We start from the raw sequence: 22,988 nt of genomic DNA on the forward strand, positions 1-22,988 counted from the left end.
TAGTGAAAAGCATAGGTGTGACTAGAAGGGAACTTTGTTTTCCCTTGCTATATTGTGAACAATTTTTGAAAACGACCTTAGGGCACATTCTTATGCATGTTCAGATAGAATAAAGCCCCACAACTCCCAGTATTCTGGGAATTGTAGGAATTTTGCTATCTAAACCTGCATAGGATTGCACCCTTCATTTCAAAATCAGTTTGTCATGTGGGCCCACATTCCTTGTGCATGTGGAATGATTTGCATGGTTCTTACCTAGTACCTATGTAGTGGACCTACAAAGCTGTATGTTGTATTTTTAGCACTGGTGACAGAGATTTTGTGGACATCTTCATGGCAAATATTGATGTATGTATGATAAAGAAAATGATTCTGCTTCACTCAAAAGCATTGTTATTAAAATGTAACTATTAAGCACTTTTCTATTAAAAGTACACAGATCACTGTATTTTTGTTCCTTTATTGTGCATTTTGTACAATGTTCTTTTATTGTACAATAAAAGAACATAAGCAGAGCCTTTCTGGATCGAAACAAAGGCCTATCTAAACTAGCATTCTGTTCCCACAGCGGCAAACTTGATGCCCACGGGAAGCTTGTAAAAGTATAGTTATAGCACCCTTCTGCTCATGCACCCCAGCAACTGGAATTCAGAAGCAAACTGCCTCTGATACTGAAGGTAATATATAGCCATTATAACTAGTAGCCATTGATACCCTTATTCTCCCTGAATTTGTCTAATCCCCCTTTAAAGATGTTCACTGGTGGACATCTTGTGATATACACAAACAATCCTGACTAAAGTACAAATCCCAGGATCTTTGGAGAAAGACATATGACAGATAAAATGATATAAAATAAGTGTAAGCATTTAGTGGACAGAGGACCAAAAGGTTTAATATTACTGAATCCAGGCTCAAATTCAGCCTGGGTTCAGGTTTGGAGGCTTTAGGTTTGATTTGACCCTCATTGATTTGTCTGAAAATCCCTGTGTGTAGGCTTACTGTGCTGAAAATTACTTCAATTTGTAGAAGAGCAAACTCAATCATAATGTATCACACTTTATTTTCTTATTCATTATGTGGGGTTTTTTTTGTAGAGTAAGCAATTATCATTTGGAAGACTGGATTGCACTTTAAATGCCTGTGGGATGATTATCACAGTTGTAGTGTTTGTTTGGAGTGAACCACTATAACTCATCAGATATCGCTTATGACAATGGAAGGAAAGAGAAGAAGGAAGATTGGTTCCTGCTGATAAAAGTGATTTCTTCCTGTGCTGTGTTCCATGCCTAGGAAGACAAGGAGAATAAGACCTTTGATAGGCAGTAGTGGAAACAGCTGGTGAGGATGTCCTTTCTTGGTCACGAATCTCTGTTACCACAGTCCTTGAGGAGAACTCAAAACAGCATAATAATAAGGTAAAGTACAACTACTCTTTTCATGATTGGTGTCAGCTTTGGAGTAGCACCAGTGGCAGCACCATTCTCCCCTCTCCTTAGTGATGGCAAGAAGGTGTAGCAGCAGCAGAGGCAACAACAAAATAAGCTGTCAAAATAAGCAGCAGCAGCAGCAAAATAAGCTGTCAAAATAAGCTGTCAAGCGCTGCTCTTGGGGCCTGACATTTAAATCCCCACCCCCACAATGCCTCTGGATCCCTGACATAGTGTCAGTCTGGCGTGATGCTATATTGGTACCAGACAGGTCTTGTAGGGGATTTCAAACAGTGGATGTCACTGTGGCTCCAACACTGACACTATGGTCCAAGTTGGAATCTTCTTTATGAAAAATTGCAGAAAAATTAACAAAGCAGCTGAGAACAGCACAACCCCAGAGAGAAGCAGACAACAAATGTGGACGGACACATTTCATAGACCCCACATAAACCCCTGTTATGAACTATCTGAAATACTTCGTAACCTATATTTGGAATGAAATTTGCTATAAACTCTTGTGATATTGTTTGCTGTTGTGGTTGTTTATGTTAATGAATTTCTTAAAATACAAGAAAAACGCCTCATTACATTTGCCACCTCCATTTGCCATTAAATGATACACTTTAATAATGTGTATCATTATTAAATTACTTATATTTATTTATTTAAAATTATTTTTAGACAGCCTCTAAAGGTATAACCCTCTCAAGTTGGCTATACATAGTTATGTCAATAGTATTATATTTTGGGTACATATTTTTACATTTTTTGTAGGGAGCTGTTTAAAATAAATGAAACTTTCCTGAATTGGGCACATACAGATTTGTGTAAGATTCTTGTTCACACAAAACCAATTGTGCTTAGGCTTTGCCTGTGGATATGCATTTATGTATTATGCTCTTGGTAGCTGCAGCTCAGCTGCTCAAAACTACAGATGTGCCCTCCATCATTTTTCATCCCCACAAGTCAGGAGAGTGGAAATAAAAAATAGATTTCTAGGTCACTGCCAAAAAGGATCATAGGCATCATTTCATTTCAATACTCTGGTCCACAGTTTGTGCTGTCATGCAACATAATTTCAAAATCTACAGCTGAGCAATACCTTTATTAGGACCAACCCAAATGTCACAAAATAATAAACCAGTTATTGAATTCACACAACTCTTAATCAAGCTGCCCTGTATGGGCATTAAAACTGTATTAAAATTCTTATTTTTGTGAACTGCCCAGAGAGCTTCAGCTACTGGGCAGTATAGAAATGCAATAAATAAATAATAAATAATAATAAATAAACAAAATGGGGAGAGAGGAGGAAGAAAGAAAGGGGGGAGAGAGAGAGAGAGAGAGAGATGACATCATGGTGAAGCCCCCCAATGTCTGCATTAGTCTTAAAATGGAGTGGTGGGGATTGCAGACTTTATTGGATTAAGCTCTGTTAGGTGCTATGCAGATCCAGGGCTGCATGAATAAAGAAACAATGTCTGAGACCCCATATTTGAAAATTAAAAAAATCTATTTTTTATATCTAGTACTGAGTTCTTGCTATCATGTGGCAAACTTTGCTTGTGCCAGTCCTCTCACTTTCAATATTTTGTAATGTGGAGGACGCTGTTGCATTTGTGCTCTGCTTGTGGACTTCCCACAGGTAGCTGGCTGGCCACTGTATGAACAGAATGTTGGACTAGATAAGCCTTTGGTCTGATCCAGTATGACTCTTCTTATGTTCGTATAGCTACTGCTCACCCAATCAGACGTCCCAATCCCCTCTTCCTTTGCAACACGCCACCCACTCTCCAAATCGACTACACAGTGTCCTCCAGACTCCAGAGAGTTTGGGTGCACAAGTGTGCTACAATAGAGTGTCCTCCAGAGTGTCCTCTTGTATACTCCTCCTGGAAAGGAAAGGAACCTCTCGTGCAAGCACTGAGTCATTACTGACTCTTGGAGGGACGCCAGCTTTCGCTGGCGTTTTCTTGGCAGGTCTTATAGCGGGGTGGTTTGCCGTTGCCTTCCCCGGCCATTGTTACCTTTTCCCCAGCTAGCTGGGTACTCATTTTACCGACCTCGGAAGGATGGAAGGCTGAGTTGACCGGAGCGGCTGCCTGAAACCAGCTTCTGTTGGGATCAAACTCAGGCCGTGGGGAGAGTTTCAGCTGCAGAAACTGCTGCTTTACCGCTCTGCGCCACACGAGGCTCATACTCCTCCTACTAAGGTTATTATGAATACTGTCACGTTATGGGAGCATATTTGATAAATGAAATGTATGATACTGATTCTGGCTTGTGTATGATGGGACAGTTTATGTGGGAATCTGCAATTCATTCAGCAATATATCCTTACGGGTTAAATATTTGGATGGGAATGTCTGTTTTCACCTTCATATGAGAGACCCTTGAGAGGGTACCCAACAGCAACACTGCTGCAAAGTACTGAAATTAATGCCAATTCAGGTTGTTTGTAGTTCTTCTGGACAAATCTGTGCTCCAACTGCAGAGAACCGTGCTTGCAAGGCATACCCAAGGGATGCTTAAAGCGGAGTTTAAAGAGACTCTCAAAAGGCAAAATAATTGCTACAACATGACTGTCAAATATTGAAGCAGTTCTGCAGTGCTTCTTTCATCTCAGCATTGCCTGCTGCTGCTATGTGTTTGTTGCAGTTTTAAATAGACAGATTCATCCCCAGTGTGGTGTAGTGGCTAAAGTGTCAGACTGGGAGTCAGGAGATCTGGGTTCTAGTCCTCACTCAGCCATGAAAAACCTACTGGGTGACGTTGGGCCAGTCACAGACTCTCAGCCCAACCCACCTCACAGGGTTGTTGTGAGGATAAAATGGAGAGGAGTAGAGAATTATGTACACCACCTTGGGTTCCTTGGAGGAAAAAAGGCAGGATATAAATGCATTAATAAATAAATAAATAAATAAATAAATAAATAAATGGCATTACATTTCTGTCCTGGAATCAATGGACTCTTTGCATGCTCTCTGGAATCCTATCTTCCGCACCACCAAATTGGTTAGTGGTGGTAATGAGGAGACAAACCACACCAAATCTCAGTCTGTCATAATATACATAGCCCTACATTAAACACCAAACAGAATTCTGGAGCTACAATATTCTTCAGCGATGAATTTTGTGTAGGTTATCGTCCTGTGCCAATACCAGAGAGCTCTTCCAGGCAGTATTTCTGTGGGCCAGATTGTTGTAAGTATCTTTAATATCACAGCCCTAGTAGCTGAAGAGTGTTGTCAGATGGAGGGGGGGGATCGCCTTTCCCTGCTTTTCTGTCCCACAATAGGGATGAGCAGCTTTCTTCACATGGGGAAGAAAGAGGAAGCAGCAACAACCATGTGGCCCATTCAGTGGACATTTTTATTTCACCGCTTTTCATGGCGGCAAGTCTCACTTCAATAAAAAACCACGGATTTTCCTAGTCTTATTTTGTCATGGAAAATAGAGCAGAGGGAGCAGGAAATGCACGGGAGGCAGATGCCGCTGTCAAAAGGACACACAAACACCCGCAAGTGGCCAGTAACAGGGGTGCCATAAAACGCTCTTCTGATGACTCTCAAAGTGCCTTCAACCTTTCAAACCTCCCCTGCCTTCAGTGGAAGCCCATCCCACCTGGAAGGCACCAGGTAGGGAAGACTGGTGTAGGTGTAATAGAAACTGCAGCAATACCTATTACCCATATCTCAGAAGAGCACTCTGGTGACAGTCTCATAGACAGAAAGAGTTCAAAAGAACTCCTCCAGAGTTTAAAAACAAACGTGGTTGGGATTTAAGATGCTGTAAAGTATTTGCAAGATTTTATGTGTTTCGTTTTATGAGTCCTTGGGATCTGCCAGATCCAAATGGGTTAGATCCAAATAAATAAAATATGTTACTAATTTAAACAAGAATGAGAGGGGTGGGGGTTCTTCCATGCATACATCTATTATGCTCTGCTCTCATTGAGAAGAATTTGCTTAAATCCCCACTGGTACTGTTTTTAACAGAGCCAGGACTCATCCTGCACAAGCTCAAAGTAAATAATAAAAACATGAACTATTTTTCATATTCACCAAAATAAAAATGTTCATATTCCTATTGCGCTCAATTCTGAAGGTTTAGAAAATAGCACTTTCAAGATAAGAGTCAGTTATTAAGCTGTAGTTATTGTGCTTATGACTAGATCTGCTTTATGCTGGCATAAGAGATGCCCTTTTGCAAGGAGCTTGGTGGATGTGTATATGCCCTTTATTCCAGCTAATTGCCATTGGCTGGCACAAAGCCATGGTCAGTAGTTGTAGGTGTTCAGCCTGCTTAAACAAGGTCTGCAGATGCTCTTGGATCCATTGCTACTTTTAGATTCTCAGGTAATCATAGTGGCCAGGAGTGTTTTTGCCTAGTTTTCAGCTGATATACCAGCTGTGTATGTTTCTGGGGAAGATGGTTCTGGCCCTGCTTATGCCTTAGTAGTTACATTGATACTGAATTTCTGCAACATACTCTGTTGCAGTCTTCTTCCCCAATGGGTTGCCATCCAGATCTTTTGGACTATAACTGGCCATGTTGGCTGAAGCTGGGGCATGCTGGAAATTGTAAGACGTTTGTTGTCCGACTCATTTGGATGGTGTCAGGTTGGGGAAAGCAATCCTATCGGCTACCTTCCCCAACTATATTGGCTCTCAGCAGTTTTCATTTTATTATAATTTTGAATGGTTTTAAATCATTGTTTTTAATGCTTTTAATCACCTTAAACATTCCTTGAACATGGCAGGGAAGGGCGTCCCATAATTGTTTGGGGGACACACGGATGACCCCCCACAGGCCAAATGATGTCAGGAAGCTTATGGAATGGAAAACCAGGTTAGGAATCTCAAAATAAATAGCCATGATGGGGGTGCAATATCCCTTCAGGGATATTGTAGGTCCGTCCCAAATTTCTTAAGTCTTTTCTCTCCCTCGTGTGTGTGTGTGTGTGTGCGCGCGTGTGCATATGGATACATAACGGGAAAACATGCAGATAGTTGCTCGTTTCCAGTGCAAAGTCACTGGAAGTCTCATCAAGTTGGTTGAGACTTACAAGGAAAGGTGCCTAGGAGAGCAGCCTTCTTGGAGTTAAAAGGCGTAGCAGGGTTGGATGTTTTGCCACCGACGCCGGACCACAGCCTCGGAGGGCGTCGGCAGCCGCCTGAGCGTGGGATGAAAGAAAGGCCGGGCTATCCGCTTTTCCGTCTCCCTCGCTCTCGCTCTCTCTTTCGCCGGCATGTGGGCGTGTTTCTAAGCTGGGGCGGCGGCGGCAGCCGGCACCTCCCTTCCTTTCCTCCGCCTCCCCTCAACTTTGTGCGTGTTTTTCAAAACAGGCACGAGCCTCCCTCCTGGACTCCCGCCGCAGCACCCGCGGCCTGGGTCGCTCCCTCGGGCGTGGCCAGAGAGCGCTATGAAGAGCCGGCGGCGGTGGCGGTGGCGCTGGCAACAGCGGCGCTTCGCCGTGGGCTTGGTGCTCTACACGCTGCTGCTCCTGCTGCTGGTGTCCTACATGCTGGACTACGGAGCCAGCAGGAGGGGGCGCGCGGGCGAGGGTTTGCTGCTGCCCCGCCGCTGCCCCAGCCTGGAGGAGGCGCTCGGCGACTGGAGCTGGGAAGGGCAGCCGCCGCCCGCCGAAGCCGCCGCCGCCGCCGCCGCCCGCCACGGAGCAGCGGGGAACGGGAGCGAGGCCGGCCCGGGCACCCGGGCAGGCGGGAAGCGGCACATTTACTTGCACGCCACCTGGCGCACCGGCTCGTCCTTCCTGGGAGAACTGTTCAACCAGCACCCGGACGTTTTCTACCTGTACGAGCCCATGTGGCACCTGTGGCAGGCGCTGTACCCGGGAGACGCGCTGAGCCTGCAGGGCGCCCTCCGGGACATGCTGCGCTCGCTCTTCCTCTGCGACTTCTCCGTGCTGCGCCTTTACGCGGCGCCGCCCGGCCCCCGCGACCCGCTCGCGCCCTTCCCCGCCGCCTCGTCCGGGGGAAAGTCCCACAACCTCAGCACGGCCAGCATCTTCGGCTGGCGGACCAACAAGGTGATCTGCTCGGCGCCGCTGTGCCCCGACGCGCCCTGGGCCCGCGCCGAGGTGGGCCTCCTCGACGGCGCCGCCTGCGAGCGGAGCTGCCCGCCGCGGCCGCTGCGGGAGCTGGAGGCCGAGTGCCGAAAGTACCCGGTGATGGTGATCAAGGACGTGAGGCTGCTGGAGCTGGGCGCGCTGCTGCCGCTGCTGCGCGACCCGGACCTCGACTTACGCGTGGTGCAGCTCTTCCGCGACCCCCGCGCCGTCCACAACTCCCGCCTCAAGGCCAAGCAGGCTCTGCTCCGGGAGAGCATCCAGGTGCTGCGGAGCCGCCACCGCGCCGAGCCCCGGGGACTCCCCCACCGGCAGCTCCTGCTCCCGCCCGCCGCCGCGGCTCTGGCCGGCCTCGGCGGCGTCCGGGCGCACCAACAGCACCGCGCCGAGTTCTTCCTGGGCGGCGCCCTCGAGGTGATCTGCCAGGCCTGGCTGCGCGACCTGCTCTTCGCCCGCCGCGCGCCGGCCTGGCTGCGCGCGCGCTACACGCAATTGCGCTACGAGGACCTGGTGCTGGAGCCGCGCGCCCAGCTGCGCCGCTTGCTGCGCTTCGCGGATCTCCCGGCGCCGGCCGCCCTCGAGGAGTTCGTGCTCAACATGACCCGCGGCGCCGCCTACTCCTCGGAGCGCCCCTTCCTCATCTCCGCCCGCGACGCGCGCGAAGCCGTCCACGCCTGGCGGGAGCGCCTCAGCCGGGAGCAGGTGCGCCAGGTGGAGGCGGCCTGCGGCGAGGCCATGGACCTCCTCTCGTACCCGCTCAGCAGCGAGGAGGGCGGTCGGCGTGGGGCCACCGGGGGGCGCCCGACTGCTCCTCCACATCCAGGTAGCGTTACACTGGCCTGCCTCCAACCTCTGCCACTTGCCGCGCCTTCCTTTAAAGGGTTCCTTTAGCAGGTCGACCTTTCCCTGTCATTGGGGCCAGTGCAATTGGCTGTTGGTTTGTGCGCCACCTGTAGATGTTAAGGCCACTGGAGTATTACTACAAAAACGGGTAGATCTTCTTCTGCTTAACACCATGAGAAAGAGAATCCTAACCTCCTTCAGAAAGAGTAAGAGTGTAGCTCTGAACACTGCTCAGGAGAAATACCCATCATGGGAGGATTTCTTCTCTTCTATCAAAAGTCAGGGTGCTTTCAGACAGAGGGCGCCTTCCTTGTGCTAACACGGAAAAGGCAGTGTGCAGATATTCTGTCTTTTCCTCCGTAACTATTTTTTTTCTAGTTAGGAAAAGAAATGGAAGAACCAGGTGGGAAAACACAGGAGAGCTACAAACTGAAGGGGCTGTCTGGATCCCTCTGTAAAATTATGTGAATGAGGAAGTGCAATTGCGCAATAAAAGCCTGGTCTGGAAGCTATCCCAGCATTAGTATTGTACAGGCAGATCTTTGCCCTGAGTCTTAAGTAAGCTCCATTGAGTTCTAACATCTGAATAAGCACGCAGCCCCAGTGTATGAAATGAGCAGCCCTGGTAGAATGTACGATGGGTGAAATGCACACCACCAGCCTGGCTCCTTGCTTTTGGCAAGTAAGCTGTAGGCAGTCTGATTCTGCACAAGTGGCAGCTGCTTTATTTGCACCAGGAATTAAGTCCATTGAATGTTCCAGATCACACTGCAAGCAACTGCTACTGACAGCAATTCAAATCACATGACCTGGCTCCCAGAAGCCAATTCTTGATGATCTGTTGGGTAGTGGTATGCATAAGCCATTTATTACAGGGGTGCATAGACTGTGGTTTACTAAACACTGCTGTACATATTTCTTTTGTTTAGGTGTGAACAGAAAAAGTTTGAAATGAGAAGTGTAAATGCTACCATCAAGAGTTTGCAAATGGGTGTCGTGCAGGAACAGTTGTTTTGGAGCTATAGTTGGCTGTGACGTCTTTGTGCCTGTTAAATGAGGCAGCACTTAATAGTGAGGAGAAGGCACTCTGCACATGCACAAAGTCAGCCTGTTTATGATTGTATGTGTTTCAGAACGAAGAGCTCAGATATGCATGCTGCCCAATCCTGTACATATTCATTAGAGGAAAGTCACACTGAATTCAATGGGACTTACTTGGGAGTGTGACTTATGTCTGAGTGAATATGTATACTTGGGAGTAACTGTGATTAGGATTGTGGACTGAACCCAGTAAAAGAGAGGAGTATGATATACTCCCTTCAGCTTGATAGTTGGAGAGAAGTTAGAAAAGTATCTGAAAGATTCAGAGAAAAAGGGTATGTGTGCAAAAGCAGAAACTCCTTAAATGACACATGTAGACATGTCTGCAGGGAAGTAAATCCCAGTTGGATTTGATGTCAAGTATATGTGCATAAGATTGAAGTCTGAATTGTCTTTTAAAAGATTGGTTCACGTTTAGAAATTTTCTGAACAATGCAGTAAAAGCACATTTATTTGTATGTATTTCTTAAAAGAAGGATAGGCAATCTGGTAACCTCCAGATGTTTTAGAATACAATTCCCTTAACCATTGGCCTTGCTGGTTGGCGCTGATGGGATATGTACACCAAAACATCTGGAGGGCACCTGGTTGCCTACCTCTGTATTGAAAACAATAGTGTTGGTGTGGTGCAACTGTCTAGAAGAGAAATGATTTAAAGCAATAGTTTATACAACTCAGAGATACTAATACTATTGAAATCAGCAGTGAAATTCACACTAAGATGATTGTCTCCTTTGAAGATTAATTTATGCTGCTGGAGAAATTTGTAATGCAGAAGTTGCTTCTTCACTTATGACACTTGCTTTGCCCACTAGTTATTTCTCTTTAAGCCAGCAACCCACTAACAGTTCCTAACAGTTTCAAATTAACCTTGGCAAGCTTGGTGAGAAGGCTTCTTCTGTTGATGTTGCAGGCTAACTTTGAATTGTGTGTGAGGGCTTGTGGGACAGGGAGTTAGAGCTACAGTGACCGTATGAAAAGGAGGACAGGGCTCCTGTATCTTTAACAGTTGTATCGAAAAGGGAATTTCAGCAGGTGTCATTTGTATACATGCAGCACCTGGAGAAATTCCCTCTTCATCACAAGTTAAAGCTGCAGGAGCCCTAGTATAGTCTAGCTAGAGTGATCAGATACAACAGAGGGCAGGGCTCCTGCAGCTTTAACTTTTGTGATGAAGAGGAAATTTCACCAGGAGCCCTGTCCTCCTTTCCATATGGTTAGAACATTTTAGTAACCTTGCAGGGAGATAGTCAAGGTAAGAATCCCATTTGTATAGATGCTATTTTGATATAGATATTAGCGATGATCTGGGATCAATGAGCCTGTATATTAAAATTGCTAGGGAGAAAGACAGCAGGTGACATTTGTATGCATGCAGCACCTGGTGAAATTCCCTCTTTATCATAACAGTTAAAGCTGAAGGAGCCTTGCCCTCTGTTGTATCTGGTCACTCTAGCTAGACTAGGACACCTGCAGCTTTAACTGTTGTAATGAAGAGGGAATTTCACCAGGTGCTGCATGCCTACAAATGAGATCTGCTGAAATTCTGTTAAAGATACAGGAGCCCTGTTCTCATTTTCATATGACCATCCTATGTGCATAATATAAATTCCTCAAATAAGGCAAACTTTATGCACCTGTGTAAGCTTTGGTGTGGCAATGGGCAGACAAATACTAAATACTATTTAGCAGTTAAATACTATTTAACTGCAATAGTAGTCAAATAAGGTGTTTATAGGATCCTTGGTCTAATGTAAAGCAAAAGCCCATTTTCCTGGTGCTGGTAAAGATGCAAGCTGCCATTTATGAGGAAACCTTTCCTTTTTTCTGTCTAGTATAATTACATTTTGGTCTTTTGTCTTTCAGTGTGTTCCTTGTAACTCCAGCAAATTTTTACATCATAGCTATAGGTAATATCTGGAATAATTGAGTATCAGTGATGGCCACTTTTAAAAGCCTCCAACAGGAAGAGAGGGAGAATGGCAATTATACGAAGCATAATACTGAGCTTTTTGTGAAAGCAATTACTGAAGGGGGATTATAGCAAGTAGCTGAAAGGGCCCTGTTTATGTGCTTGAAACAATAAATGCACTGTAAATCATTCAAGTGATAATTTGAGTGTGCTGAGAGAGAAAGCTTGCAAGATTGTCACAATACCAACAAAGTTTCTGCCTTGGAATTTGGTAGGTTGTTTTTTAAAAAACCCAAACCAAAACACCACCACCAAACCCACACACATTAAAATGGAGTGTTTCCCATTCAGCCTCTCTTCCTTGACAGAAAAAGTGGAGAAGCTCAAAATTCTTCAGGCATTCATTGCTGACAGCAAATGAATGGTCCCAGTTTTTCCACATAAGGGCATTGTGCCGCCAAGAATTTCTTGTTTATTTGCAGCTTGCCTTGTTTGTCTCGAGAGCCAACTCCTTTTTTAAAGTGCCAGGAATGGTGATGCGATGCCAAGAGACTATTGGGTTGTGTCCTACTGTGATGTAAGGGACTGAGAATACATTTTCAGTTAGAACTTCTAATGACCCCAGAGTTTAAGCAGAAGCAGTCCTCCGGCAAAGGGAAGTGGAGAGTTTTAAGAACAGCTGCATGAAAACTTGATAAAATCCCAGGGATGTGACCCACACAGCATGTATTTCATTGTTGAGACAAAGAGACTACACCACAAATTGGGATTCAGTACATAAGCATCAACACTCCAGAGTCCTAAAACTATAAACCAGTGCCAAAAATAGGGCATATTTAGCTGCTTAGGCGGAGATTTGGCCTGGTCTCTTTCCATTGCCTCAAGTGTCTTGAAGTAATCACTATGAAAAACATTCTGAAACAAGAGAAATAAAGTAGTAATCATCTTTAGGCATGCCAATATGGGAGAACTGTTTTTTTTCAGAGTTGAAGCAGCAGCATACATTAGTAGAATATGCTGCTCTTTGTTTTACTTATTTGCTTGCACCCAGAAGTCATTCCCGTGAGAACAGTAATATGTATAATACTAATATTGGTATTATATTAACATTATTATACTTGTGTGCACTCATGAGTGATACAGCTGCAAAATTATGAATCTCAAAAGCACATCAGCATATCAACCTGTGGGTGCCATCCTACCAATATTAGTCTTGTTATTGCATGACATATAGTGAGCAAAAACAGTAATGTCAGGAGTGAGTGACATTCTTGGATACATTCTTCTTAACCCAGTCAGCATTACTGCATTGTGGACACATAGCTTGTGGACACATAGGGAACAGGCATAACTTCTTTAGAGCAGTGGGACTGTTACGGAATCACACAGAGTGCAATCAGTTTGTATATACCTATTTATCAAAAACAAGAAATAATTCTGCATGTTTGAAACAGAACCATGGTGGTGATAGACTAGCTCCTTTGATTGGAATGATAGTGCATTTTCTAAAAAGTTTCCCTTTAAAAAAATCAGTAAGGCAAGAACTTTATGCGTGACTTTTAGAAATAAATAAGGTGGACATCCTGCCTGAGGATGGGGAGGGAAAAGATGGATGGTTTCACATATCACTCTGTTTGCTGCTATGAATGTCTGTTGCTTTGGCTGTAAAGCCAATTGGAAGCCGGGCTTACCCCATGGCTGAGGGATACCCTGAGAAGGGCCTCCAATAAAGAACTAAATTGGTAGGCTGTTCATATGGGAAAATGTGGTCCTTTAGATAAGTTTGTGCCAGGTTTTCTGTGCTTGAAGGGTTAAAACTAGCACTTTGAATTGTGCCTGTCAACAGCCTGGAAGCCAATGAAGTTCTTTAAGCACTGGAATAATATATTCTCAGTCACCAATACCAGTTAAACTAGCAGCTGTGTTCTACACTAGATAAAGTTTCTGAACACTTTTCAGAGGTGGCCCTATGTATAATGCATTGCAGTAATCCAGTCTGGATGCTACCAAAGCATGGATTACAGTAGTGAGAGAATGATTACCATATTTATTTTAATGTGTGATTAGCACACATGGTTTCTGGCAGATAAGTAGCAGCTTTTTGTCTTTCCATTTGCTTTCTTCAAGTATAAAGAAATGTACATTGAACATTTTAAAAGCTACTTGGGAGTTCACTGAATTTTAAAGACAGAAATGCACACCTTGAAATTTGAGACACCATTTTCCGTATTAATTTGACACTGGGTTGGGGAGCTTCAGTTCACACTCCAATACTCAAAAGTGTTTGCCAAATGCCAGTTGCCACAGATTTTTGGTAGAATCTGTATTGGATAACTTGCTAAAAGAAAGAGCAGAGACTTGATACAGTCAGTATATATGAATCAAATATGTGGAGAATATCTTCTCTTCTATATTATCTCCTCAGCATGATGCTGACAGCTAGAAAAGACAGTGATTACAAGGCAACAATTAATTGTGTCTTGTCACAATAATTTGTGCAACATTTCACTGAAAGTAGGCAAGTCTAAGTACTTCTTTTATATCATTGAATTCTGCAGTTTGTAATGGATTGTGTGACTCCTCCAAGTTCACTGAAAAATAGCCAGTGCTTTGGAAAACACTGTTGGGGAAAAGTATATTTTATGAACTGAAATGAATGTCGGATATATTTCTTCACTATAGGCATTCAGTAGTGCCAGCCTTATATGATGTGCCCCTTCAAGCTTGTTAATTGGTTGATAATTGTATGCTGAGCTGTGGCTGGTGCATTTCCTGACTGTAGAAGAAGCAGGGTAAAAAAAAATGTTGGGAGGAACATTGTATTTCCAAATTAATAATGTTGTTTCTTGTAAATTAAAAGTGTTTAATAGTCTTGTAAGGGAGATCCATGTATGGAAGCAAAGCTCTGCATCTGATACAGATATGCATCTGGATGTGCACTCCAACATTGCACTGGCTGGATGTGCCTTTTGATGTGAACATAACATAAACAGAGGAAGAGCCCTGCATGATCAAATCAAAGGCCTGGCTAGTCCAGCATCCTGTTTCCCATGGTGGCCTATGGGAAGCCCACAAGCAGGGTATAAGAGCAAGAACCTCTCCAGCAACTGATATGTTGCCTCTGATCCTGGAGGTAGCCATTGAAAGCCTTGTCCTCCATGTGCCCAGGAATGCATATACCAAAGGATAACCACAGGTCAAAACTTCCTCCCATCCTGTATGGAATGTTTTCATTCACTACTTTTATATATACACACCCACACCCACACCATTTTCATTACTCCCCATACTTTAACTTTTATTAAGTCACAGCAATGTTATAATTGTTCCAGTATATTGCCATAAGCAATTTGGCAACTGTTCATAGATCACCTGCATTTGATGACAGCTAACAATGTTAAGGAAATAACATAACCAAAAAATATTTAAAGTCATGCTTGCCAGTGCCATTGATATAAGTGGGGCTTTAAAGTGCTTAAGACTGGCTGGATTGTGCTTACAGATAAAGCCCCCATCCAGCCCCATAACTGCCTGCTCTGCAGAACTTTGGAATGATTAGGGATTAGTCAAAGTAGGTTATTTCCTCTTCAGGCATTAATGTGGGTCAACCTATGCCCCCTGACACTCATGCAAATCCTTTGCTTTTAAAGGGTTTAACTAGATGTAACTGAGCTTGTTAAAGGAGCTGGAGGAGAGGGAAATCCCTTATCCCTCTTCCCCCCAAGAAGAGAGAAAATCCATTCTGGTGGCTCTGGTCTGATAGGACTGAAAACCTAAAATGCACACATTCATAGTGATTCCCATCAACCAATATAAATGAAGAACAGTAATAGTGAAGTGTTGAACTGAGGCCATAGCTAGACCTAAGGTTTATCCCTGGATCGTCCAGGGTCAAACCTGTTCATCTAGGTGACACACGGGATCCAGTGCTCAGGCAGGGACGAACCCTGGATGATCCCAGGATAAACTTTAGGTCTAGCTGTGGCCTGAGAGTCCTTTTGAGAAGGTGGAAGAGGCAAAAAGTCTTCCTACAGCTTCCCTTCTCTCTACTGGCTTCTTGGGACTCCCTGCGAGGGGAGATGAGGTTGGCCCCCTCTCTGTTGTCTTTCCTCTGGCAGGCAAAGACATTTTTGTTCAGGCAGGCCTTTGGGTACTGTCTATTGTTGTGTTTGCAATAGTGCTTTTATGGATATATTTTTATATTTCAATTAAAATTAGTTTTTAATATGTATTGCATTGTTAGCCACCCTGAGCACCATTTTTGGCAGAATGGCAGGATATAAATAAATAATAAATACAAGTCCTTCAAGGAAGGATCTTAGGAAGTTGAATCTGCTGCTGGAGAAGGAGTTGCAATGGAAGAATCAGGAAGCCTGGTTGGCTCTCTCTTTACGCTTTCCGTATTGAAGAGCTGGAAGTGATTTCTTCCACGTATCTTCCAGTTTACCCAATTTAAGGTGTAATCCTATGCATATTTAGACAGAAAAAGGGCCTGCAGCTCTCAGCATGCCCCAGCCATCATGGCTGGCCGCATCATGCTGGGAAGTGTAGGCCCTTTTTCTGTCTAAACATGCATAGGATTGCACTCTTAATCCTAAAACATTTTCAGACTGAATGGACAGTATTCAGTTCAGACAGATAGAGCCGTGGTACTTACGTACATATCTTTGTGATGCGTAACATGTGACAGAAGAACATGTAACTCCATATTGCATCACTTTGCATAATGTGTAGATAAGGCTGAACACTGAGTATTGGGCTTTGAGACTTGGAAAACAAGCAAGGTGATATTTTTCATTGGATCACTTTGGAGTCAAAGTGCTCTTGTGCGTTGTGAAGAACTTTACATTGGGCCACTGGAAAGGAAACAAATGAAAAGAATTTGTATTCCTTAGTTTGAGTCCTGAGAGTAGATTAACGCACCCATGATTTTTCCAGCGCAAAGTTATTCCTTTTCAGTCACTTGGTCCTCATGGGATTGGCTCAAGCATAGAGTTCAACATGCTGTACAGTACAATCCTTTGTGTGTCTATTCAGAAGTAAGTTCCATGGAGTTCAATAGCACTTACTCCCAGGTCAGTGTGGGTATAGGATTGCAGACTTAGTTTCTCAAACCACCAAGCAGGTTACTAGTCATAAAAATCAGATATATTTCAATGCATTGTGGTCATACAATCGACTTCCAGATGGAAACTGACAACAGGGCAAGGGGAAGGGCAGGAATCAATGCAACAGAAATATACACTTACATAGGCTATGTAAAACTGTAAACCTACCCTGGAAGCAGCAAAATATTTTTTTAAAAAAATAAATAAATCCTTACTTACATAGCTGGAGTGCTTAAAAATTATAGTTTATCTTCCTCTTTCATATAAATGTACATTTTTGAAAGTTCCTTCACTTTTTTATGTCTGAAAGAAACATCAAGCTGTATCTTGTGACCTTGGCTTCACAACAGGTCAGTCTGATTAACCTCATGCTACTGAGAGAGTCTAGCAAGGTATTTAGCACCAGGAAATCATTGAAGTCTTAAGCTCTCACAGTGACCTATATTGCCACCTAGAAAGGCTATGTGTGGGCATTTCACTTGTTGCTTATCTGAAAATCAATGGATACTTTGGCACTGTTCTTAAAGGAATCAAAATAAATAGATAATTTACATGGGATTTCACGTTAAACTTGCAGATGCAATAATTTTGTACACTTTTATTGTCTGTCCCCTTAATCACTTTTTTTTCTAAACTAACAGACCCAAACATTGACCCACAGTTTGTTAACCATGGGTTGTTTTGCAGTGTGTGGGAGTGAGCTAGTGAGCAAGCTGGCTCCCCGCTGCTCACCTGATTCCTGTGCGCTAAACAACCAAGGGATAGCCCTGGGTTGTTCTCCATGATGTAGAAGCCTGGAACTGTGTTGTTGAGGGAGAAAAAAACCTAGAGTTTTAATCCAAGAACAAACCATAGGTTCTAATTCTGGGTTTCTCCCTCAGCAACCCAGAATACTAGGTTTGAACATCACAGAAAATAACCCAAGGATGCCCCAGGGTTATTTAGTGCATTGGAAGCAGGCCAGAAGCCAACATGCTCGCTTCCACATGTTCTCAGACAACCAACTCATGGCTAACAAACCGGGTTGTTAAATTGCATGAACTGAGTCAATGTTTGAGGCTGTTCACTTTTTTCACAGGGGAGTTGCTCCAAACCTTTGATAATTTTGGTTGCCCATTTCAGCACCTTTTTTTACCTTTACAGTAGTGTGCAATGACCAGAACTATACACAGTACTGAAATTCTGGCCACATAGATTTGTATAAGGGCATTATGATATTGGCAGTTTTATTCGCAATTCTTTTCTTAATCATCTTCAACATGAGTTTTGCTATTTTCACAGCAGTCACTCCTTCCTGAGCTTCCAGTATTACCTAACAACATGAGAACTGTTCTTTCACATCTCTTTCTCTTCCTGCACATTCAGCTGTTGCTGTAGATGAACTTAAATAAATACATTCTTAATTGGAATCTGCCAGAGCTATCTATATAGTATGCAAGATTATTGTGAAAAACAGTACCCCAAATAAGTGCCATGAACTGAATTTTTAAAAGCATTTTTTTTCTTTAATACAGTATGTGACCTGGAAAAAATGAAGCATATTATACATCATTTAAAAGATTCCTTTGTTCCCCAGTAACCATAGACCAGAATGAACCATGTTTGGTCAAGCATTGTTTCAATTTGAAATAATTTTACTGAACTAAAATGCCCCCTCTTAACTATAATCTTTTCACTATATAATCAAATGTCTTTGATAAAATATAGCCAAATATTTAAGTCTTTGGGATTAAAATATCCATTGCTCAGTTTAATTCAATCTTAATACTTGTTTTCACAGTATAGTATTTCATGAAATGTAAGTCTCAGAAAACTGTTACATTAAATTAAGAACTTACATCAATGTCCATTTCTCAGATCACAAGATAAGTATGTTCAGGCTTTGTTTAACCCAGTTTCTTTGGATGAAAAAAAAATGTGAATATGAGACAATAATATGCTTATTTAAAGGTGTTGACCATTTCAGAAAGGAGTGATTGAGCAAAGGTGAAAAGAAAAATGAGGCTGTTTGGAAATGCTTCTTGATCAAAGGTGAACAGTAGACTCTCTTCTAGTTCTTCTTGATTAGTTGTGAGCTTTATATGGTTGTTTCCAGACCAATGGTACATTTTCATTTAAGGCTTCCCAAAACTCAATCTGCTCAAATGAAGCATTAATAAGAATGGTTCCTTTGCATTTATTCTCTATTGCTGCTCACCTCAGCCCATGAGTGCCCAGTTTGCTCAATGTAGTGTTAATCTGCATTCTGTAGTACAACATGACATGTGAATTTCACACTTCTGGTTACCACTTGGAGATGAGGCCTTGATTTTACTTTCTGTTCTGCTATAGCACAGTTTTATGCAGGAACTTGCATGAAATGGCCATTGTAAGTTAAAAACACTGAAGAAAAAGAAGAGATAAAAATGCAAAATACACTGCTTATGCTCCTTATAATTAATAATCATTAAGTTTATTTTGTAATGAACAACTGCCAGTTCATTGGGAAAAAGTAAAGTAAGGCTGGGTTCTTCTGTCCTATGAACTCGCCATCTGAAAGTTTAAGAATGGTATATCTAGTTTATATAGCTCAGGACAAGCTTAGACATTACCTTTAGTGTGATTCCTAGTACATAGGAAGCTGCCTTATAGGTAAAACCATTGGTCCATCTAGCTCAGCGGTTCTCAACCTGTGGGTCGGGACCCCTTTTGGGGTCAAATGACCCTTTCACAGGGGTTGCCTAAGACCATCGGAAAACACATATTTCCGATGGTCTTAGGAAACTGTATTGACTGAACTATGTCATGTATCATCTTTTGTATTATTAAAGCTATTGTTATGTATTATTTTCATTAGCAAACCATCCCATGACAATGGATCGTGTAGAGAAGAACGAAAATAATTTTATGGTTGGGGGTCACCACAACATGAGGAACTGTATTAAAGGGTCGCGGCATTAGGAAGGTTGAGAACCACTGATCTAGCTCATTATTGTCTACCAGCAGCAACTCTTCCAGGGCTTGAAACTGGAACCTTTGCAAGCAAAAGCATGTGCTCTACCGCTGAACTACGGCCCCATCACACCTGAATTGCTGGAATTGCACAAGTACTGACCTACCCATAAAATGCAAAATTATTTCCTTTTGCTGAGAAGTTTTTTTAAAAAAGTGACCCAGTGCTGGTGATGGCTTTTAGGTCTGCTAGGAGTGTATCAGTTAAAGATGTAACATTTATTTAACTATTGAGATATAATGCAGCTTAATCTCAAGAGAACATGATGGGCAGACTAGAAGGGTAGTCTTGCCTTGTTTCATTATAGCACCTTTGTTGGCAAGGTAAATTTGTGCAGTCGACTGCAAAAGTCATGTTCTAATCCAAGCTTTGGCGTTTTCTCACCTCTACAGGCTAATTGGCTGGCAGCTGGCTTACGACACAGGAGGGGAGCTATGCATTCCATAAGACACTGAATATGTCAGTGAATTGCAACTTCTACTGTAGATACTGCACGGCAGCAGAAGAAATGGACTAGCTTTAACGAAATGGACATTATAAAAAGAACTTCCCATAAGGAAAGTGACATGGTGCAATATGATAACTGTGGCCCTCCACTTTTGAAGTGCTTTATCTTCTGTCTTCTCTCTGCCAGTGTGTTGTCAGTTATAAGTGCTATTGCTTATGACAAGTCTTTTTTTTTCTTTAATACTATCAATACTTGGACAATCATCTACCACATGAATAGAAACACAAGCACAGTGTTTACGGCTGACATGCTGTTTTTATAACCCTTACATTTGCTGTTCATTTCAAAAAGAGGAAATTTATCAGTAATGTGACCCACTAACAGAAGACTGCTGATGACTTGCAAAGCTAGACACAGCAACTGCAAACCATCTCTTTGCAATATAAATGCTGAAGCTGCAGCACAACTGCCCAAACACAAAATTCCCACTGAGTTTATTTTTAATTTAAAAAGAAAACACAAAAAACTTAAAAGGGAACATTGTAGTGATTGTTACTATGGTCCGTACTTGTAAAATAATATTATTACAGTAATAGGAAGGTGATTGTGTTTAAACTGACATATTATTGATCCTTAAATTGATCCTTTCTCACAGAAGAGAGAGATATGTTGTAATATCAGAAAGACAATTCAAATTTAAATTTGAGGTTTTCAAAGCAGAGCTACCATATTCTGTTAATGAGGATCTGGTTTTTTAAAGTGTCATTTTCTTTACAGCAGATTAATAAATTATGAACATACTGACTTTGCTAAATTGTTACCAGAATACTTGCTTGGGCTTTTAATATACCAAACTACAAAAGTGGTCTCAACTATCAGACTGAGAAGTAGGCATGGTCTTATCACTTTATCCTGCTCTGTTCCAGAAGTGTAAAAAAAAGGGATGCTTCCAGATGGAGGTCTCCTAGCACTGCCAATCAGAAGACATTATGCAGCTATTCCGTATTTACCTCAACAGATTTTCTGTAGTAAAAATGATGGAAGAAGCAGTGGGAAAGCATAGGTTTACAAATGGAAGATGTCATCCATCCACCCACCCACCTGCCCCATGAATTAGGCAGGGCAATGATGTGATAAAAGCTTCATTGAAAAGCACTCAAGGTTTACAAAATAGATTAAAACCAGGACCAGTCTGTTGGTCTGTATCAGATGTATTGTAGCTTGGCCCACAACTCTGTGTCTAGCTTTTCACTTCATTTGCAGCATGCTGAAAGGCTGTTGGCTTTCAATATCTTCTAAAACAAATATTCCTCCTGTGGTAAACACAATCAAAATATACCTTTGTTGTTGGAAAAGAGGCACGTGATGCACAAACGGAGCTTGAACCTGAGTGACAAAAGTATAGCTGCAACCCTGGGTCCATCCTATGCCTTCGTTCAATAGGGTTTACTCTATTGAAAGTGGATGAACCGCTTTGTTCAAAAGAGTTTACTCATAAGCAAATGTGTGTAAGATTGCAGCTATAGACTTGCACCATGGGACAGACTTTTTTTTTTTTTTAGTGTGGGATGATTGTTATGGAGCAAGTTCATATTTCAGTAGGGACCCAAAAAGTGTGTGTTCTCTGATGTTCAATCAGTACCAGATTCACCAACTAAATATAGTACATCTCAGAAATTAAAACTGTAGTGCTTTATTGCTGTCTTGAGCTGTTGAACATGCTTTCAATATGCTTCAGCATTTGAGTTCATATTGACTTAGGGGCATTTCTCTGTTTGCATATAGGCCCCAACATTAGAGGACCTGTCTATTAACTGTAAATGTATGAATACGGAGAAATGCTGTGCTCTAAATGTAATTCTCTCTGGTAGAGATGCAAGGAAGAAGCTAAGGCTTCTTCATTGCAACTCCACACCCTGTTGAGTTTCCTTTCCTCTTTGCGGTAATGGGACTTTGAGAGAGAGTGCAGTAAAGTGATTACAACATCATATTTAGAACCATGGAAGCCCAAAGTTCAAATCCCCGGCCAGGAATGAAGCTTTCAGGGTAATCTTAGGTGCGAATGATTGGCCTAACCGACCACATAGGATTGCTGGAGAAAAAAATGGGGGCAGGGGAGGCAGGGAAGAACCTCAATCTCCTTGGAACCAAGGCAGAATAAAAGTGTAACACATCCATAATAGTAGGAAAAAACATGGTATAACACTGCATGCGTTTCCTCACCCTCTACTCCATATCACTGGCTATTGGTGGATGAAGAGCATACACCACATGATGATGTCACGTACACACATTTCCCTTACTGCAACATGCAGAGGAGATGAAAAGAGACTTGACACAGGATAGCTGTTTTGGGCATCAACTCCACATTCGTTAGCAGGCCTAGTTTTATCTTCACTATGCAATATTGCTAAATTAATCACTAAGTGCAAGGAAGTTTTTTAAAGTACGCACATCTTGAAACTTCACATTGAAAACATGCATGTTTCTCTCCCTATATCACCTCACTAAGACACAAACGGCATGCAACTCTTTTCTCAAGTTCAAATACAAAAGGAATAATCTGGAGTGTTTTGCACAGCAAATAGTTGGGCAAAGCTTAGTGTAATTCTGTTTAAAGAAAAAAATAAAGGTGCAGACAGATGCGGGGCAGTTAGCAGGAAACCTTACATATGTGAAAAGAACAGGCTGAGTTTTAAAAATTGGCTTTGGAACATACAAGATTAATGCTGTTTAACATTCACAGATTGCTCTTTTGTTACATTTAGTTGGAACAGCTTTCAACTACTTAAATATGTGCAGTGTGATAAGTCAGACTGTAGCAGAATTATTGCCACCATGATTGAAAATCATTTCATGTCACTAAGATAGGTTTTATGGCTCAGTATGAAAGGGAGTCTGTTTCATAAAAGCACAGAACATGTTATTTTTTAACAACCTATTTCAAGAGAAAGTGATAGTCAAACTGAAAGTAGCAACTCCTCTATTGTACATAATAGTGTTTAAGTGCCCAATCCTGTGAATTATTGAACCACATATTCTTTGGTTATACTAAAAATC

General features: G+C 42.5%; 1 protein-coding gene across 2 annotated transcripts; it reads left to right on the plus strand.

Annotated features, from left to right (window-relative positions):
• Nucleotides 1-1,218: 1,218 nt before the first annotated feature.
• Nucleotides 1,219-21,611, plus strand: CHST7 (carbohydrate sulfotransferase 7). Of its 2 annotated transcripts, none has more exons than XR_010025458.1 (2): nucleotides 1,219-1,418; nucleotides 19,873-21,611. XR_010025458.1 is itself a non-coding variant. In XM_063126311.1 (2 exons), exons 1-2 carry the CDS (start codon nucleotides 6,859-6,861, stop codon nucleotides 19,875-19,877), a joined length of 1,494 nt encoding a protein of 497 aa, XP_062982381.1. In that variant the 5' UTR covers nucleotides 6,841-6,858; the 3' UTR covers nucleotides 19,878-21,611. The 2 variants fall into 2 exon arrangements, 1 of the variants encoding a protein (XP_062982381.1); XM_063126311.1 differs by lacking the exon at nucleotides 1,219-1,418 and adding an exon at nucleotides 6,841-8,347.
• The last annotated feature ends 1,377 nt before the right edge of the window (nucleotides 21,612-22,988 follow it).

The sequence above is a fragment of the Elgaria multicarinata genome, chromosome 5 (assembly GCF_023053635.1).
Source record: "Elgaria multicarinata webbii isolate HBS135686 ecotype San Diego chromosome 5, rElgMul1.1.pri, whole genome shotgun sequence".
Lineage (NCBI taxonomy): Eukaryota > Metazoa > Chordata > Lepidosauria > Squamata > Anguidae > Elgaria > Elgaria multicarinata.

What these genes read in the sequence shown, in the direction of transcription:
- CHST7 (XM_063126311.1), top strand. Translation starts at nt 6,859, where the DNA reads ATGAAGAGCCGGCGGCGGTGGCGGTGGCGCTGGCAACAGCGGCGCTTC.